Raw genomic sequence first — 19,819 nt, forward strand, 5'->3', positions numbered from 1 at the left:
AGTCAATCCTTTGAGTCAAATGCGTGATACAGTACGTTTTGGTTGAAAATGAAGACCTTTGTCGAAGGTGTAAATTCCTGACCACTACAATTATAATTAACGGTTTTGAGACAGACACGTTTCATCTTGCTAAGGGAACTAGAAAGACACTCCCCCTTTCTCCATTGTTATTTGCTTTGGTGGTGGAAATGTGATGGCCAGGATTAGGAACTGTTGTGAAATAAAAGTCATGTCTTTTGGAGAGTGCGAGCAAAATCCTTCTCAACACAGGTCACCTTTACTAACAAAAATAGAGCAAGAATCATTCATGAAACCTGAGTTAGGTGTTATACCAAAGTGTAGTGAAACCACTGAGTTCAAGGTGAACCTGATGAATTTGAGATGTTAAGTGTGAGGCTAAGTCAGAAACTGAAGCAACAAGTGGCCAAAACCTCTTGTCTACAACGAGCAAAAGAGAAGATCAAATACCTGGAGATTGCCATGACTCCATCCTTGGAGAAGTTGTATGCTGGCAACTAACCAGCTCTCCACTCCACCGTCAAGGCAGACCTACGTCACTTGCACTCTCTTCCTTTCTTGGTTAGGCAGGATAATAACCACTAGTAAGTGAATGTGCTCCCCAGGCTATTGGATGTCCCTATTTGGTACCTAAAAGAAGGCATGCCTGATCTCGAAGGGACAGTAGACGTCTTTTATAGGGACTGGTCTGAATGGTTCTTTCAGCTTCATGGAGCTCGGTGGGCCAGCACTGCACAATGGCCTGCAGTGTCACCAGCAGTCCAGCTTCCAGCCCTTTCTGAAGGGTCTCTCAGGGAGACTGAGAAGCATTGGATACATATGGAGCCAAGTCTTCCGGGCCTAGCTACGTGGGATGTAGCATGAGAGCTTAGAACACGCAAGCCACTCATGGGTCCAACGTGGACTATCTCTCTCAAAACTGAAGATAGGGCCAAGGTTACAAGGGCCAAAGTCACTTCATCCTATTTAAATGAGGGATCCCCAACTTTGGTTTTTCCAAGATCACTCTGTTTTTTTAGACTTGGAAGTAACTATCAGTGAAGAAGCGAAAGACAAATATTATGTTGAGGTGACAGTATAGTCAAGCGAAGTCAAGCCGCCTTTAAACTGATCATAACTGTTGTGTCTTCATACTCTGATGCTTGGTAGCTCTGTGGGTTGGTGGAGTTACCACAAATTGATGGAGTGTTTTATAAGGTGTAATAGATGAAGGTGGCTTCTTGCGTCTATTTAAAATAGAATACAAATCCTTGTGAAAAACGTCTGCTGCTTTCATTGGGGATGAAAGGGCTTTTGGTGCAGTCGAGTGCAGAGTTGTGTGCAGACTCGTCAGACCTGGAATTCTTGAGTTTGTTTCCTCGGTCTGGGAGGAATGCACAGTACAAGACGAGGAGAGCACCGAACAGCTTCTTTGTTCTTTTCCAAGTAGCTCCTTATTGTTTTTTCGATGAAGCATATGTGCAAATATCATGCTCAGCACAATAATGTACATTTCCAAGGTGGTTCCACAAACAGATTTAAGCCCGTCAGTAGATGTGCGGGCATCAGTCTCCAGGTTGTCACTGAATGAGAAGGATATATTTTACCCATCAGCACATGATCTGCAACCATGAAAAGAGCACATTCAGCCATCCACAGTAATAACGGCAAGTGCCTAAATGGACAAAAAGAGCTGTGCACTACCTAGGAGAGACAACCCACGACTTGAGAACAGAGCTATAATGGCGCACCGGTAATGAAAGGAAAGCGATAGTGGTAAGCGATAATAGAAAGAGATAGTGGTAAGAGATAGTGGTAAGCGATAGTAGAAAGAGATAGTGGAAAGCGATAGTAGAAAGAGAAAGTGGTAAGAGATAGAGGAAAGCGATAGTAGAAAGAGACAGTGGTAAGAGATAGTGGTAAGCGATAGTAGAAAGAGATAGTGGTAAGAGATAGTGGTAAGCGATAGTAGAAAGAGATAGTGGTAAGAGATAGTGGAAAGCGATAGTAGAAAGAGAAAGTGGTAAGAGATAGTGGAAAGCGATAGTAGAAAGAGAAAGTGGTAAGAGATAGAGGAAAGCGATAGTAGAAAAAGATAGTGGTAAGCGATAGTAGAAAAAGACAGTGGTAAGAGATATTGGAAAGCGATAGTGGGAAGAGATAGTGGAAAGCGATAGTAGAAAGAGATAGTGGTAAGAGATAGTGGTAAGAGATAGTGTCAAGCGATAGTGGTAAGAGATAGTGTCAAGCGATAGTGGTAAGAGATAGTGTCAATCGATAATGGTAAGCGATAATGGAAAGAGATAGTGGCAAGAGATAGTGGTAAGCGATAGTGGTAAGAGATAGTGTCAAGCGATAATGGAAAGAGATAGTGGTAAGAGATAGTGGTAAGCGATAGTGGTTAGCGATAGTGGTTAGCGATAGTGGTAAGCGATAGTGGTAAGTGATAGTGGAAAGCGATAGTAGAAAGAGAAAGTGGTAAGCGATAGTGGAAAGCGATAGTGGTTAGCGATAGTGGTAAGCGATAGTGGAAAGCGATAGTGGAAAGCGATAGTGTAAGTGTCTGGGAAGGCAGGAGCGCCCCGCTAGGCACTGAGTGAAGGTGTAACTGTATGGTATGTAACATGATCTTTATCTAGACACTTCAGCACATACACGATTCTCTTGCGTTGGCTCCGGTTTTAGGTTTGGGTATTCGTGTAGAGTGAAGGAAGTTAAATCGCTCCGAGAGAACTTCATCCCCACATGTTGTGAGGTTGATTCCCTGCTCACCCCAGCAGCTTCTCATAAGTCAGGCATTACAGGCTACGTGTGCCATTAAGTAGGTCCATCTTTTATGAACAAGCTGGGTCCAAAGTTATTTAAGAACTTGAAAGTATCCTGTCTTTAAAGACTAAAAAAAACAATTTAGAGCGAAATGTTGCAAACTTTCCATCAGGCAGTGAGTTTTCCCTTATAATCTTACACAGACTTTGTAAGAGTGCAGCTCCAAGAGATGTGCGAGGATAACAGATGGCAAGGAAGCCATCTTATGGACCACCACCCTCAACATGGGACAGAAACTCTGTTGGTCTGTAACCGTTCTGATGGTTACAGACAAGGGGAGGATGTCTCTTTCTCATTTTGGTTCTGTTTGTGCATTCAAAAGCGTTGAATCTGAATTGGTAAAACAAGAGGGCTTGGTCTCATAACCAGCACCGTGGTGGTTTTAGTCATTTCTTGGAGAAAGAACACAAAGCTTGGAGGTGAGGCCAGTGCAATCAGCCATACAAAAGGGGACTCAGTCGGGTCTTCATTGTGCCACTCAGCCTTGTTCATTAAAGCTTTGTTCATACAGACAGAGCCTAGTCTCATTCATCCACTGATGATGCACAGATTACCTCTGAGTAGGGGGAACACATGAAGATTTCCAGACATGGAGGAGATGAGTGGCAGAGGTTGTCACTTGCATGACCTGGGGTGGGTGTAAACCAGCCCTGCCAAAGGCAGAGGTTGTGCTTCAGACTCTGGGTTCTCCCCCTCTGGTGCTGGTCCTACAGTCCCCCTGATACCGTGTGCCTATAAGGTCTGGGATCTGGAAGCAGTTGGGGCTCTGTTGTGATCTTTGGTTGTAGACAAGAGCCTTCATCAAGGCAGTGGGAGATTTAATGAAATCTAGATTGGGCTGCGCCAACTTATCCTATGGAGATCTCCAGCAGTTCCAATCGCCTTGGAAATGGAACGCCAGTTTTATTGATTCATGAAGCGTGCTCCACTGGAGTTGGTTCATGAGGTCACCAGGCTTGTGGTGCCCGCCTTGTAAATTACATAAATGAAGCTAAGCCAGTTGACTGGAGGAGGAGGGTGAGGAGGGGACACAGAGGGTGGCCGCCATTCATGGTCCGTTGGCAGCCCTGCCTCGCAACCACGACTCTCGTCAGGAAGTGGCAGAGAAATCTGGCAGCGGAGTGTTCAAACTGAGAGGATGAAGAGTATGGACTTGGTGCCAGCTTTCCTTCTATGATTATTACACTGTGTTCTAGCGAAGGCGTGCCCTCCTGGTGCCACCGGGCACCTCCCAGCTTCCATTGTCTTCTTCAGCAGTCCGAGGTGGGCAACATTGCCACAAGCCAATCAAAAGGAAGACTGCTGGTCTGCATGTCACTGTTGTGCCCAACAATTACAAAAGTTAGACAAACTTTCACAGAAAGGGTGGCGAACCTAGCTCTCCGTTTCTGTAACCTGTGGTGTTTGCAGTTTCAGTTTATCCCTCATGAGGCGTTTCCCCCGATGCATCCTGTGTGGTTTAATGGAAACAGGAGCCAGTAAAACAAGGTCTAGGTATTTCTTTTTACAACAGGCCACTGTGAACAGAAATAGCCGACCCTTCACTTTCACCCAAAGCTCCAGATACTTGGTGTTGGTTCCATTCTCTACCCTCTCATGTCTGCCCGCCCTCCCTGGTTTCCTGTTGCCCTGTCCTCGGGGCACACCTCTGTGGCATGCTTATTCCATCACCCTCTTCCTCTTCTCCCAGCTCCCTGATTCTCCATTTGTATGATTTCAGCTCTGTCCCAGCACTCCCAGACACCCGCTTCCGTGCTGCTATCCTGCTTCACAGTGCACACAGTGCCCTCTAACCCCTGATGCCCAAGCCCCAGCCCACGTCCTTCCATTCCCACATCTGTGATGGCTTCTATCAGTGTCTCCTCCCTGAGCCTGACTCTGCCCTCTGTTCCAGGGGCTCCTTCATTGTGTACAAGGACGGGGACGTGGGGCACCCCATGGTCCGTGAGCGCATGTGGCACAACAGCGACTTCAACTTCGACAACGTTCTGTCCGGCATGATGGCGCTCTTCACGGTCTCCACCTTCGAGGGGTGGCCCGCGTAAGTGTTTCCAGAGCAGGCCCAGCCTGAAGGGGCACCAAACATCCGGCATGTCGGGGTCTGGTCGTGGGACACACTCCGTAGAACAAGTACCCCCTTGGGGCGGGGGGATGAAGGGAGAAGACATACCATACCAGGGGTGCCAAGTACACGTACGACGAGAGTAGAGCCGGGGGCGAGAGAAGGGCACCAGGGACCAATGCAGGGTGTGTTTCCATACTTGCTGCAGTCGTGTGAGACAAGCGGGGCAGGGGTGGCAGTGTAAGAGCAGGGACCCATGCCAGCCGGGGTGGGCACCCCTCACAGGTCTCCTCTCCTCTCTCCATCCAGCTTGCTGTACAAGGCCATCGATGCCAACGGGGAGAACGTGGGCCCCATTTACAATTACCGAGTAGAGATCTCCATCTTCTTCATTGTCTACATCATCATCATCGCCTTCTTCATGATGAACATCTTCGTGGGCTTTGTCATCATCACCTTCCGGGCTCAGGGCGAGCAGGAGTACAAGAACTGCGAGCTGGACAAGAACCAGGTACCGGCGTCACACCTTCTTTAACCAGACATTGTATTCATGTTCAGTGAGGTACACTGAATGGAAATATCAGTATCACTCACAAACTCATATAGTGCAAAGCCTTGTCTGCCAGACTACATGCCCCACAGTCTCCCGCCGTCTTCTGTCTGTCCATCAGCTCCCGGACACCAGCATTGGTCCTTAATTCTCCTTTTGTTTTCTGCCATAGCCAAGTGACCCTCGTGGATCATGCATAAGACTTTACATGTTAAGCTTTCTGGAGACACCACTCCCACACCGCCCAACAAAACTTCATCTTCCCATGAAAGTTCATCTTTTACTTCCCAAAAATGCCTTTCGCTCAAGGCCTTTTTCTGTAGCCATTAAGATTGCATGTATTCTAAAACCTTATTTAATACAGGATTCTCACTGTAATTTTGTACCCATTCTTCCTCGGCAATTCCTACACACTCTAACTTGTCTACTACAGCTGCATTGTAATCTTGAAATTCACCTGCTTGCAAGGATCCGCATTGTTTAAGAGGGCATCTACTTAAATAGTCTGCCACTCGATTCTTGATACCAGGTACGTAATCTACTTTATAATTATAATCCTCCAATTGCAGTGATGGTCTGGCCAACCTGAGAGTCAGGTTTACCATTGCCACTGTGGTCTGAACCGGAAGCGGAAGGAGGGCGCAGGGTCTGCTGCCACGAACCGAGAGACCGAGGGGAGAGAAGCGAGAGCCGGTCAGAGAGCCGGTGAGATGGAGCCGGGGGTGAGGGGCCGAGGTGAGTTGAGCAGAGGGCTGGAGACAGCCGTGGCGCAAACGCGACCACCTGCTGCCTGCCACCCATCACCTGCTGCTCCCGGCCCATGACCTGCTGCTCCCGGCCCATGACTCCTGCCCATCACCTGCTGCTCCCGGCCCATGACTCCTGCTCCTGCCACCCATCACCTGCTGCTCCCGGCCCATGACTCCTGCTCCTGCCACCCATCACTCCTGCTGCTCCCGGCCCATCACTCCTGCTCCTCCCACCCATCACCTGCTGCTCCCGGCCCATCACTCCTGCGCTGGCCACACAGCGCACGCCCATCTGGCCCTGACTCAGGACCGGTCCTGTTCCCCCGGCCCTGGGTCTCCCAACCTGGTTATTCTCACACCGCACCCAGTAGGCACCTACTGGGAAGAGTGCCTGCTGCTGGCACTGGTGCTGCAGCTGTTTTCAGTGCCTCCTTGCTTCCTCCGCGCCCGTGCCCTCGCATCCCCCAGTTTCTTGCTCCCCCCAGCCAGCTGATGGCGTGCGGCAGTGCTCACAGGGGTGTGTAAGGAAGGGGCGACATGGCAGGGTGTAGGGAGCATAGGGCCAGCAGAGGGAACCCAGTAACCCAGCACCACCCAGTGACACCCCAGGTGAACTCAGCTAACCCCCTGGTCAGGCCTCCAGCGAGCGCAAAGTGGTGAAAGGTCCGGGGGCCTCCGGTCTGGGGCTGGAGGGTTGGGCAGAATAGGGCAGGGACAGGCCACCCATGCCGGCAAACACTGCCAAAAGACCGCCAGGGGCCGAGACATCATTGAAGTTGCAAGGGAAGATTCATCCCAACTCGCGCCTGCTTCCTCCTGCTTCCTCCTGCTCCTTCTGCGACATCTGACCCGCAAATCACCTGACACCTGACAATTGCACTGTAACCGCTCTGGAGCCTGGAACCCAGAGCCCTGAGCCTTGACAAGTGCAGCAGCTTCAGAAGCTGCTGCAAGCGCATGCCCCGGCACCCTGCGAAGCGGCCCGGGCAGCACTGAGTGTGGCTTGTAGGGTGCTTGGTAAGCCCCACTCGCCTAGGCCCACTTTTCCACCCAAGGAAGTCAAACCCGTGTGTATCAATATCGCAAACGTGGCTACAGACGAAAGAACACCAAAACATTGAGGTTGGGGAGGCTGCGGAAATACCTGGTGCAGTTGGTGCAGCCCAGTAAGAAAAACAGGGCCCGCCACAGAGATCCCTTCCTGGTGTACATTCAGCCAGGAGACAGCCAGCCAACGGGCACATATATGGGTCCCGCAGCAGGGGCTGCGTTCACCGGCCAACCCAATATAACAACAAATTTCCAATTTCTGTAAGACGGAGGAGCTGACATCTATTCCTCGTCTCCCTCAGCCACCTGTCTCCCTGTCCCACTGACACCTCTGGTGATAATCAGAGTCAAGCAGCAATCTCTATCTCCGATTCCTAATGATAATCTTAGCACTCTGCAGAACGGGGCCTCCAGGCAGGCAGGGGCGTTACAGGAGCCGGAGCCAATATCTAACCACACGATAATTGGCACTACAACAACAACCGCCTTATATAAACTCAGCGGCAAAGCCACTCCTGGAAGGACCAACATAAGTGACACAAGCAACTCTGAAATAATTGTGCAAGGAAAAAGAAACACAGACAGTGAAGTAGGGGCGGCAACAGAAGGAGAGTTACTGCAAAGAACCGCCCTGTCAGGAGTGCAAAACGACAGGGATGAACCCACTCAGCCAGGCAGGGGTACCAAGTCCAGACCACCAGTACACCAGTCTGGAAAAGATGGAGCACCAGCAGAATAAGACGAGCATGAGAAAGCTCTCACTGCATGAAAATAACAAGCAAATTGGGGTACAACTGGCATCTTCCACAGACAAGAGCGGCACAGAGTTCAACAAAGCGGAGCACAGTGAGGCTGAAGCTGATCCCAACACAGCGGTTGACTTCGACGACCTATCACAGGAAGAATGGAATGAGCTCCTCACCTCATACTCGTCGGAAACAGAAAAGGAGTGCTCGACTACACATCGAGCACCCTGGCCCTTCACCAAAACCATGGTGGACCCCCCCACCCGACTGCCCGGGGGATCCTCTGCTGAAGATCCCCCGGGCAGTCGGAAGACAGCATCTGGCCAGCACTGCTTAGGACCATTCAGTCAATGGCTGATGCACTCAGCTATCACTCAGCTAAGATGGATGTACAAGTGGAGATCTTGAGCTCAGTAGCAACCTTTGTGGCTGGTATAGGTAAGTGCATCAACAGCCTCAATAACCTCATCAAGGAGGCTCATGAAGTGACCAACGACCTCGCTCCAAGATGTTGCTGTTCTACAACTTTAGACAAATTAACCCAGCTGTCAGGTGTATTAGGGAGCGTAATAAAAGAGCTGAAAGACAAGAAGGGAGCACATACCACCATGCAACCACAAGGAGGCCTCAGCACTGTACACAGTGAGGAATACGACAATGAGTCTGAAATCAAGAGCACTCCACCTAGAGAAGCTACTTCAAACAGTCAGGACCCCTCCCCTCTGTGGAAAACCCCAAAAACTGACAGGGAGGGGAGAAGAGCATCATCGAGCATTCTGAAAACTGAGTCAATCGTAGGCATAAAGAGCTCTGGCAACACTACACACCAGCCAGCTCAATCAGGGAAAAAGCCAAGCCCAAAAGGACTCAGAAGTGGAAATCGCACAACAAAAACTACCCCTGAACCATATGTCTGCAAACCTACCTGACATCTAACCAGACAGCCCATGGATGCAACACCGGGAGCAACACCTCATCAACCAACAACAAGACTGCCTCTGAGGCGACTCACCTCACACAGCATGAAACAGAGCCACCTACAACAAACTTTACTGAGTTCAAGCATCCATGGAGGAAGACGAGCAGCTCCGAGGCGGCCCGAAGCCAAAGAAAGCCCCCCTCAACACCAGCTCCAAGAGGGCTCACCACCTGAAAACAAGTGGTAGGGCTTCCCAGCCCAGGGAGTCCGTTCACTAAGGCAGTGGACATCCAATGACAACCAAGAGGTGACAGGAACCCTAGGCCCCCACGCCTCAGAGAGCAGAACATTTGCTTACCCCACCCACCAACGGATTGCCCCAGGCCCAGGAGACGCAACAGCTCTCCTCAAACAAAGATGTGAGGTGGCCCGTAACCGCCCTTCAGCCAGAACCTCCACCTCTGGTCAGGAGAATGACCAGACTTGGCTCCAATATAACCTCCTTAAACCACCCCTCAGATCCCTCAGACAGATTTTACACCCTGCTGCCCTCACTCAGGGAGGATGAAAATTCCAACACAGTTGAGGCCCCATTGAGCACTCCTCAGGGGAGGGACAGTGCTGCACAGTTCTACTCCACCCAAAATACCGATCACTTGGGAATATAGACATCCTCAACCAGGGAAACATACTAAAAGTCCTAGGGCAGATTCCAGGACATGCCTACATCACCTCAGACATGATTGAATCTGTAGAATTCATAGAGCGAGGGCCAGGGAAAGCCAGTGAATCAACCAAAGTCATCTGGCAGTCCGATACCCTTGCTGGGGTTGTTCTCAAGGAACGCAAACACTTCAAGAAGTGGGAAATCACCCTGGAAGGGGTGGAAGACCCCGGTTATCCATACCCTCCCAGGCCATGAAAAAGCGCATTGGACGACAAAGGAGGTCGTCTGCGGCTCCCCACATGGTCCTTCAGTGCGCAAGAGGTCCGCCAATGGGATCAGACTCTAACACCACAGGGAGTGCCTGGTCCACACATCACATGCCGAAACAGAAGGGCAGCAACGAGAGAGATGACTGGCGGTGGGTAGCCCGCATCCTCAACCAGACGCAAGCTACAAACTGAGGGGGATACTTATAGTCCCCTAGCGCCACCTTGCACCACATTAACGTAATTATTTATGACATTAATATGGCCTAACGAGGCCGTAATCTCTGCGACGTATTTATAGGGTGGTGCAATGCATTCATTGCGCCACCCTGTAATCCATTGCACTACATTATGCCTGCGCCAGGCATAATGAATGCAAAGGGGGTGGTCCCCCATTAGGGGAGCCGGAAAAATGGCGTAAGGAAATGTATGAGATTTGTTTGTGCCATTTTTTACGGCACTTTTAACGCCTGCTCAGGAGCAGGCATTAAAAGGGGGCGTCCATTCTTTACAATGAGCCCTCTGTACTCTGCGGGAGTGGCACCAATACTTTGGCGCTACTCATGCAGAGTACATCAATAGCGTCATGTGAAATGACGCTATTGCCCACTACCATGCACCGTGGTGCGCCATATTTTAAATACGGTGCACATATGGTGGCGGTAGGGGGGTGCTAAGGGGTGCAGGGAAAGTGGTGCTGCACTTGGTGCAGCGCCACTTCCCATGAATCTGCCCCTGAAGTTCTGCCCCAGGGGGTAAGGAGGCTCTTGACAGTCACTGCTTAAGGCTCTGCTCCTCGAATATTTATGGCCTAGTAGACAAACTGCAAGATCCTGACACACTCAACTATCTTCAAGGCTTCTCGATCATCGCTCTACAAGAAACTTGGGCCCAGGAATTAATCCCCTTCCCGGGCTATTCTCATGACCTCCTTCCCGCAATCAAGGAAGGCAAATTCAGCTGCTGAAAGCGGGGCCTAGGGGTATATCTGTCAGCTGCTCTAAAGGCCAGCTGCAAGATGCTCTCTTGGGACCTCAACAAATTTCTCATTGTGCACCTGACCTGTCAACACAGAAGGAAGGAGCAAGGGCTAATCCTAGTCAACATACATATGCCTCTGAGATGGAAAAATCAAGAGGAAAGATCAAACTCGCTTGTGGACCACATCACTCAAGTGACTGGCTCTGACCCACTCCTTCCATATCTACTAACAGGGGACTTTAACATGAACCTGTTAGGAGAGTCAGAAATTAATGAGGTCATCGATGCCCAGGAACACCGGTGGCCTATTCCAGAACAAACACTGATTAAAACGGGAAAAAGAAGCAACATAGGAACAGCCTTAGTAGGCTCTCATGAGCACTTACTTCTCAGAGCGCTAAATGGCCGATTCAGTGAAGATACCCTCCCCTTATCTTTCCATGGCACAAACGGAAACTCACTAATCAATTTCACCTGGGTCTCCCTATCACTGATGCAAATGGTTTCTTCCTTCAAACTTGGTGTAGGGTCCGAAAGCGTTCATCTACCACAGGAAGTGGTTTTCACTTCAACCCCAGCCTTACATACGACCAACATTGAACCTGCCGGCACCGAACACCTGAGCCAGCCGAAAAGAATCAAATGGACAGCTACTTCTTTAACTTCCCTAGCTGAGGAAGCAGACAAGCACTTAAAGCCTCCCAAAGAAGAAAAGGGTCAACTAAGGACAAATGGGAGGCTTTTATTCACCCAGCAATCCACTAGAAATGTTGCTGCTATCAGGTGTCAAACCCCACAAGTCACAAATATGTCCTATACCACACATAGATTGAAAAAGCTAAAGAGGAAAGTTAATCAAGCACTCCGGTTGGTCTGCTGGTTTCCTGATAAAGAATGCCACCTCACCGAATTGAAACAAGCGAAAGCAAAGCTGAAACAGGCAGCATGGGAAACCAGGAGGATACATACAGAGACATTTTGGGCCAAACTCATCTGGGACATTAAACACAAGAATGCCAGCCAATTCTGAAGTACTGTAAGTGCCCTGACAAACCCCCAAGGTCCAGTCTTGGACTCAAACATCTCGGAGGTGGATTGGGCATCCTTTTTGAAACTCCATTTCCAGCAAACCAAAGGTGTCGAGGATCATGCTACCATCAGTGGTCTAAGCAGGCCAATGAAGCTCGATAACCCGGCCGCCTGTAGCTCCAGTAATGTGGACAGTGAACTTGCCATCTCCTGGGCAGATATTCAACAGCTAATAGAGGGAGAAAGACGGGAGTCCCCAGCCCAAATTGAGTTCCTCAGGCCATATATACATTTGATCTGCCCAAGTGGGCCGAAGTCATGGCCTCCCTCTTCAACCACGCACTGGCCAGAAAACCAATCCTGGAACCATGGAGCAAATCTATAATCTCTCCAATACACAAAGGTGGTGACAAGTCAGATCCCATTAATTACCAAATTATCGCACTTATAGACATTGAAGCTAAGTACTATCTGGTCGACTGGGCCGGTCAAGAATTAAGAATCCCTCCAAACCAAACAGGGTTTACCAGTAACTCGGAGACGGACACCAACATCCTGGCTCTATCTCTCATATTAGAGTCCTCAAAGGCTGCAAAGCTCCCACTCTATCTTTGCTTCATTGACTTCAAAGCAGTCTTTGACAGCATCAATCGAAACAGACTCTGTGAGAAAATTAAATGCTTGCAAATCCCACAGCAACTCCTGAAAGCCATTGAGACCATTCACACCAGCACATGGGCAAGGATTCACTTGGGCAATGGATCAAACCTATCCAGGAAGATCCCGGCAACAAAAGGTCTAAAACAGGGCTGTGTCTTGGCCCCCATGTTATTCAATCTCTTCATGGCAGACTTTTCAACAGCGCTCTCTTCAGTCAACTCCCATGCCCACGACTGGGGAAGAAGCAACTGTCGAACCTGCTACATGCAGATGAAGTTGTGCTGCTCAGCAGAACAAGGGTAGCATGCACCATCTCCTGAAAGCCACAGAAGTCTACTCTCTTGAGAATGGGCTGCAAATCAACCATAAAAAAACAAAACCATGATAATAGGCAAGAGATCCCTGAAGGGGGTTACAACCTGGGGGCTAAGTGGAAGTATGCTTGAAGAAACAGCAACATATAAATACCTAGGCCTTTTGCTTGATCATCACGGTTCCTTTCTCAAACATAAAGAAGAAATAAGACAGAAGGGGGGTGAACTCCATGGGGTTATGGACACTGTTAACAAAACTGAACAAGTACACGCTCAGCCCATTGCTAGAAGTAGCAAGAGCTAAGGTGGTTCCAACGTTAGCCTACGGCAGTATTACACTCTGCCACAGGGACACAAATGTCCTGGACGCTACAGTATTGAGCATCTGTAGGCAAATGTTTCAGCTCCCAAGGAATACATCACCAGCATAGATAAGGTCGGAGTGCGGCCTACTCAAACAGTCTCTAGCAAGGAGAGCAGCTTTTACCAACATTTTTCACAAAACAAGGACTGCGGCCATGAACACCATAAATCATGAAATCTGGGAAGAAATAATGATGAAGTCCCGCTCACTGTCAAGAATATACCTTGATAACTCAATAAAGCAGTTTGACATCGAGAGCCTGTGGACATCGGAGCTTAACCATAATCTTTTCACAACTTTAACCAAAAAACACAAAGTTTCTGTCCCTCACTGAAGACAAGACAGCCCTCAAGAAAAGACACCATGCCTGGCTAGTTTTAAACAGTTATAAGATCCTAGCTCCCCAGCCATATCTGGGTGAAACTTTAAGCTACAGCATCAAGAGGAAGTACTTGCTTTATTGCTTGGGAGTTCTCCCAGTAGGAATACATGAGAGTCCATGGCGATGGCTACTAAAAGATGGACTTTGCCGGCTCTGTGGGTTAACACCCGAAACGGCGCCCCACATGCTCTGCCTTTGCCCCAGGACCCTGGAGGAGCACCTCAGGCTTCAGAGACCGCTGTGAGGTCATGTGGGGGTCCATACATGCAGACACGCGACAGTAACCTGTCTTAATTCTGGCAACCAAAAAGTGATTGCCCATACAGTGAGATATCTGGAGGGTGTGAAGTGCGCCCTTGCCAATGCATTCACTGCTGACAACAAGGCTCTTTAAGAAGCCTTCTGCCAGGGAGCAAAAAAAATAACCTCCCACTATCAATGACACTTATTTATTGAACATGACACAAGTGCAATGGTTTTAATTTTATGGATCTATTTATTTTAAGAGCAGTGGTTTGATTTCATGCATTTTATTGTGCATAAGTGCAATGGTTTTCATTAACTAGGTGCACGGAGAATAAAATTTTATTTGATGTGATTCCCACTGTGGTGAGTACCTTGGTTAAAGATTTATGATCTGTACAGTTTAAGAACTGTGATCTCCAAATATATTACTGGAATTTATAATGCCCCAAACTCAGATCAACATTTCTTTTTCAATTGTGGAAAACGTCTCTTCTGCCAGAGTTGAAGGATGGGAGGTAATGATATAGTAGATTCTTGACCCTTGGCATCAATTTGAGAGAGGACTTCCACCAGCCCCTTTCCACTTCCATCCGTGGTTATCACAGTTTTATTTAATGGACTGAAACATTGAAAGGAGACTGCAGAACAAAAATCATTTTTTATGGCTTCACAACACTTGATGGTCATCATCCCACATAAAAGAATGATTCTTTTTAGTAATTGTCTTAAAATGAAAGTTTTTCGTGGCAAAATCTCTGACGATTTTTGAAGAAAATTCTGTCAGGCCCAGGAATGACCTAACCCCATCTCTCGAAATTGGTGCTGGTGCATTACGAATAGCCTCTAAGAATTCTGCTTTTGAAAAGTTTCCTTTACCACTCACCTCATGTCCTAAATAAGTGACTTTATTTGCAGCAATTTTACATTTAGCTGTCAGCCCATTTACACTCATAATTCGTAATACTGCCACTAGTTTCTCATTGTGCCCTTGTCTATCTTTGCCCATTATCGATATACCATCTTGAAAGAACATTACTCCTGAAACATTTTTAAACAGTTTATACATAAGCCTTTGGAATAGAGCCATACCCGATGCTAGGCCGAATGGCATCCACTTCAATTGAAAACATCTATAGGGCGTAAGGAAGGCAGTTAATTGTTTACTGTTTGGGTGTAACAGAATGTGATGGTAGGCTGTAGTTAAATCCAGGGAAGTGAACCAGGTCATCCCCTTGGTCATGGCCAACATTTCGCTGATCCTTAGTAATGGGAATTTATCCACTTGAATATAAAGATTTAAGTCCCTCAAGTCTATGCACAATCTTACTTTACCATTTACCTTCCTCGCCATGACCAAAGGAGCCAACCATTCATTTCCATGCTTTCTGTTATTCCTGTTTGAACAAGTCTATCCAGTTCCAGTCTCACTTCGTCTCTAAAGTTAAAAGGGGATTTTCCTCACTTCTTGTATTATAGGTTTGCTATCTTTTGAATTTATCTTGAGTTGGAAACCCTTAAAGACATCCAACTTGCTTTAAAAAAAAAACATCTGGAAAGTGTAGGCATGATGAGTGAACATAGGAACTTTTTGTAAGTGAAACTTGTTCTTGGTTGTTAGGATCAAACATTATTCCTAGATCACTTTGGTCCTTCCACCCAAGAACAGAAGGACCTTTGTCCACCACATATAACTTGCCTTTTGCTTCTCTCCCCTTGAATTCAAATTTGAGTTTATAAAACCCTACCATAGGTATTGGATCTCCCGTGAAACTAACTGGATGCACATCTGATGGTTCCAGGATATTACCCAAAGGATTCTTAAATTTAACCTCCCTCACATTTTCATTTACAATGGTGTAGGGAGAACCAGAATCACCCACAATATTGATGCTGAACTTACCAATTACTCATTCACATGTAAGTTTTTTCCTGTTACCATTATCTAAATCTGACACATCATAATCAGTGCATAATATACACTGTACCTCTTCCTCTTTAGAAAACTCTGTATCATCAACACATTTAACTGCAAATGAATTATATTTCTGGTAACAGACTTTTGCAGACCGACCTACTGTTCCAAAACGTGAGAACTGCTGTTTCTTTGTAGGACACTTTTTATTGAAAGCTAAATGCTCTTTACTTCCACCTCTATAGCAAGCTCTGTCTTTGTTTTTATCTTTTTGGGATTTTAAATTGCTCATATTCTTGCGGTTACTCATTCCAGTGTTCGAACTAACTACACTTTTCCCCTTTGATTTCAGAGGGTCTTTCCCTTTCAACAATGTTCCTTTAACCATTCCTATTGTATCCTTCACATCACTTTCATTTAACGCTACTTTAGAACAACGTTTGGCTAACTCAGCTTTCTTTACAATATTGATAGATTTCTGAAGAGTGGAGTCTCCATTAGCCCACAGCGTTCTTGAACATGTAGGTCACTCGTACGCATAACAATGTGGTCTCTAACCAGCTCATCATTAAAACGTCCAAATCTCTAGGGAATTGCTAATTTTTTAAGCTCTGCAACAAAGTGGATTCATGACTATCCTGATTGTTTTGGAAAACATTGAATCTGTCCACTGATATACAAACCAATGGAGTGAAGTAATGGTCCAGAACCTCTAGCACACACTAATACATCAGTATCATCTATGGCCCTGGATTGTTTCTCCATTTGTTTATTTAGTTCACATAGTGTAACAATATATATTTTTTCCTCCTGGCCGATAACTCTTCCTCATTAACTTCCTGCCCTAAAGTAACTATAACTTGCACCTTCGCCATGCACTGCTAATACCCCAGATATTACAGCATTGATGACATATTTTATAACATCATTGATAATATCACTTGAACGTTTGCTGTAAAATTATTCTTTAAAAAATTGTGCATGACAGGGGCACAAGTTATAGTTATCTTAGGGTACACGTTATAGTTACTTGAAATAACTACTAACAGGTGAATTTCTATGGTTTTGTATGTTTAAAATGTGAGCCTAACTATAAGGTCCCGGTAACTTTCGTATATATATATATATATACATATATATATATATATATATATATATATTTAGCTATATATATATATATATATATATGTATATCGATATATATATATATAATATAGAGGGGATTTCCATTTATAGTCATAAGCACTGAATAGTCCCACCCACGTGCAGGGACCCCAGAACACTTCTTCTTAATGTATCCTCTTGGATGTTCACCTTTCTTTGGGAAGTCCTGCAGAGTCACTTACGAGAGAAAATTATCATGCAGCCTGTAGGGATAGGCTACAATGTCCCAAATCTTCATCTTGAATTAAAAAAAGGGGCAGAGAGATTATATATATCTATAATTTGATGGTGTTTTAGCATAAACAGCATAAATGTCTTTCACACATCCTTTTTTGGAGTAACAGAGAGATGAAGCAACCCAGGACAGTGTAGCCCATAGGCGGCCATTATATGAGTAAAAATAGAGTCTGTACATTTAAGAAGCCAGAGCCCATCAGTATCCCATCATGCTGAGCAGGTGACAGTTGCTTCAGTTCTTTTTTAAGGCGATGTGTGTGTGTGATGACACTTTAGAGAACTGGTGAAGTTTGTCCAATCAACCGGGGAGTAAGGAGGGTTGCTTATTCCCCTACAAGAGAACTGGAGTTACAGGTAAGAAACTATTCCTTCTCTTGTAGGAGATTTATATTTATAATCATAAGCACTGAACAGAGTAGCAAGCCCATCCCTGCCTGAGGCTGTGGAGAGGACAAAAAACATTGCAATTTTAAGTGAACGGATTCCTAAGGGAGACCTGTCCTACTTGAGCGTGTGCTTTGGCATCTGAATCTAAGCAGTAGTGCTTGGTAAATGTATGGACAGTTCTCTAGGTGGCTGCTTTACAATTCTTTGGGATAGGAATATCTCTTAATAGAGCAGCTGTCGACGCTTTACCCCTAGAGGAGTGTGCTTTAGGCTTAGCTGATAGTGTTTTATTAACCTTTTGATAACATAAGAGACTACAAGAAACAATCCATTGGGAAATGGACTCTTTAAAAGAGGCCAAACCCGCACCGACTGGACCATAGGGGATAAACAGTTAATTCGACCTATGAATGCCTCGTGTCTTATCTAGATAGAATTTTTAAACTCTTCTTACATCCAAGGAATGGAGAGATTGTTCCGCTGAAGTAGAGGGATTCTGGAAAAATGTTAGAAGAGATATGGTCTGAAAACCCGAAAATCAGAAATAATCTTCAGGAGGTATCTCGGATGAGTTCTCATACCACTGTGTCAGAGTGGAAGATTGTATATGGTTTGTGAGAACAGAGTGCATGGATTTCGCTAACCATGCAAGCCGATGTTATTGCTACAAGGAAAGCTGTTTCCAGGAAAAGTGTTGTAGGATGTTTTGTGAATAGGCTCACAAAGATCATGCATTAGATGAGAGAATACAATAATAAGCTCCCAGGGAGAGGGCAGATGCCTAATGGGAGCGAAAATCTTTTTCAAACCTTCTAGGAAATCCTTGATGACTGGGATTTTGAAGAAAGAGGTTTGGGAACGACATTCTCTGTAGGTAGTAAAGGCTGTCAGATGAACCTTTATAGACGAGAATTGCAAGCCAGATTTTGCAAGATGGAGTAAGTATGGCAGTATGACGTACTCCTGGCAAGCTGTGGGGTCCAAAGTCTTGGAGGAACACCAAATACAGAATCTTTTCCATTTGAAGGCATATACAGTACGGGTGGAAGGCCGCTTCGCCTCTTTGAGGATGTCCATGCATTCCTTTGGCAGATTCAAGGTTCCATACTGTACTGTCTCAGCAGCCATGCCGCCAAACTCAAGGAGGAGAGATTGGGGTGTAGTGTGAGAAAGTGCCCTCTTTTTGGCATGGTTACCCCCACTTTTTGCCTGCTGTCAGTATGTTTTGACTGTTTTCACTGGGATCCTGCTAACCAGGACCCCAGTGACTCCAAATTCTCACTCTAAATTTGGTTGCTTAGGACTTTGCACACCCCACAATTGGCATACTGGTGGCCCCATATAAGTCCCTAGTATATGGTACTTAGGCCCCTGGGCACTGGGGCACCAGGGATCCCCCATGGCGTACAGCATGTATTTTGCTACCTATGGGAGCCCATGCAAAATGTGTCTGCAGGCCTTCCATTGCAGCCTATGTGAAAAGGTGCATGCACCCTTTTACTACATGTCTCTCACCAGGTCACTGTAAGTCACCCCTATTGCAGGCCCTCCTACTGATAGGGCAGGTTGCAGGTATCTGTGTGTGAGGTCACCCCTGTGTGATCAGAGGTGCCCCTACGAACTCCAGCTCCATTACACTGGACTTCGTAAGTGCGGGGAAGCCATTTTACATGTGTACTGGGCACAGGTCACTACCTGTTTCCAGCTGCATAATGGTAACTCCGAACCTGGGTAGGTTTGAAATCAAACATGTCAGAATCATACTGCAATACTTTTTCCAGTATTAGCTGTATGATTCCATGCACTCTGGAGGCTTCTTAGAGGACCCCCAGCATTCCTCCAACTAGTCTTCCTGGGGTTTTCCGGGCAGCCTGTGCTGCTGCCACCCCAAAGACAGGTTTCTGCCCTACTGCTGCTTGCCCAGATCAGGCAGAAGAAGGCAGAACAAGGGATTTCCTGTGGGAGAGGGAGATAACACCCTCTCCCTTGGGAATAGGTGTTACATGGCTTGGGAGGAGTAGCCTCCCTAAGCCACTAGTATGCTTTCAGTGGCATGTTTGGTGCCCTTCTTGCATAAACCAGTTTGCTCCAGTCCAGGGACACCCGGTCCCTGCTCTGGTGCGAAACTGGACACTGGAAAGGGGAGTGACCACTCCCCTGTCCATCACCACCCAGGGGTGGTTCCCAGAGCTCCTCCAGGTGGCCACTTGATTCTGCCATCTTGAATCCAAAGTGTGCAGAGGGTCCTGGTTATCCCTCTCCTGGGCTATTTAGGGTCTCCCGCTTGGTAGGTCCTCAGATTCGATGTGCA

At 46.9% G+C, this 19,819-nt stretch overlaps 1 protein-coding gene across 1 annotated transcript in view; it reads left to right on the plus strand.

The window, feature by feature from the left end:
* The window catches only part of CACNA1F (calcium voltage-gated channel subunit alpha1 F), a 1,139,147-nt gene that overhangs the window by 645,070 nt on the left and 474,258 nt on the right, over positions 1-19,819 (plus strand). The window contains exons 27-28 of the mRNA XM_069209307.1: positions 4,718-4,864; positions 5,195-5,396. Of these exons, the coding sequence (XP_069065408.1) occupies positions 4,718-4,864; positions 5,195-5,396 (349 nt within the window). The remainder of the gene's footprint in view (positions 1-4,717; positions 4,865-5,194; positions 5,397-19,819) is intronic.

This window comes from Pleurodeles waltl, chromosome 10 (genome assembly GCF_031143425.1).
Source record: "Pleurodeles waltl isolate 20211129_DDA chromosome 10, aPleWal1.hap1.20221129, whole genome shotgun sequence".
In the NCBI taxonomy this organism is placed as follows: domain Eukaryota; kingdom Metazoa; phylum Chordata; class Amphibia; order Caudata; family Salamandridae; genus Pleurodeles; species Pleurodeles waltl.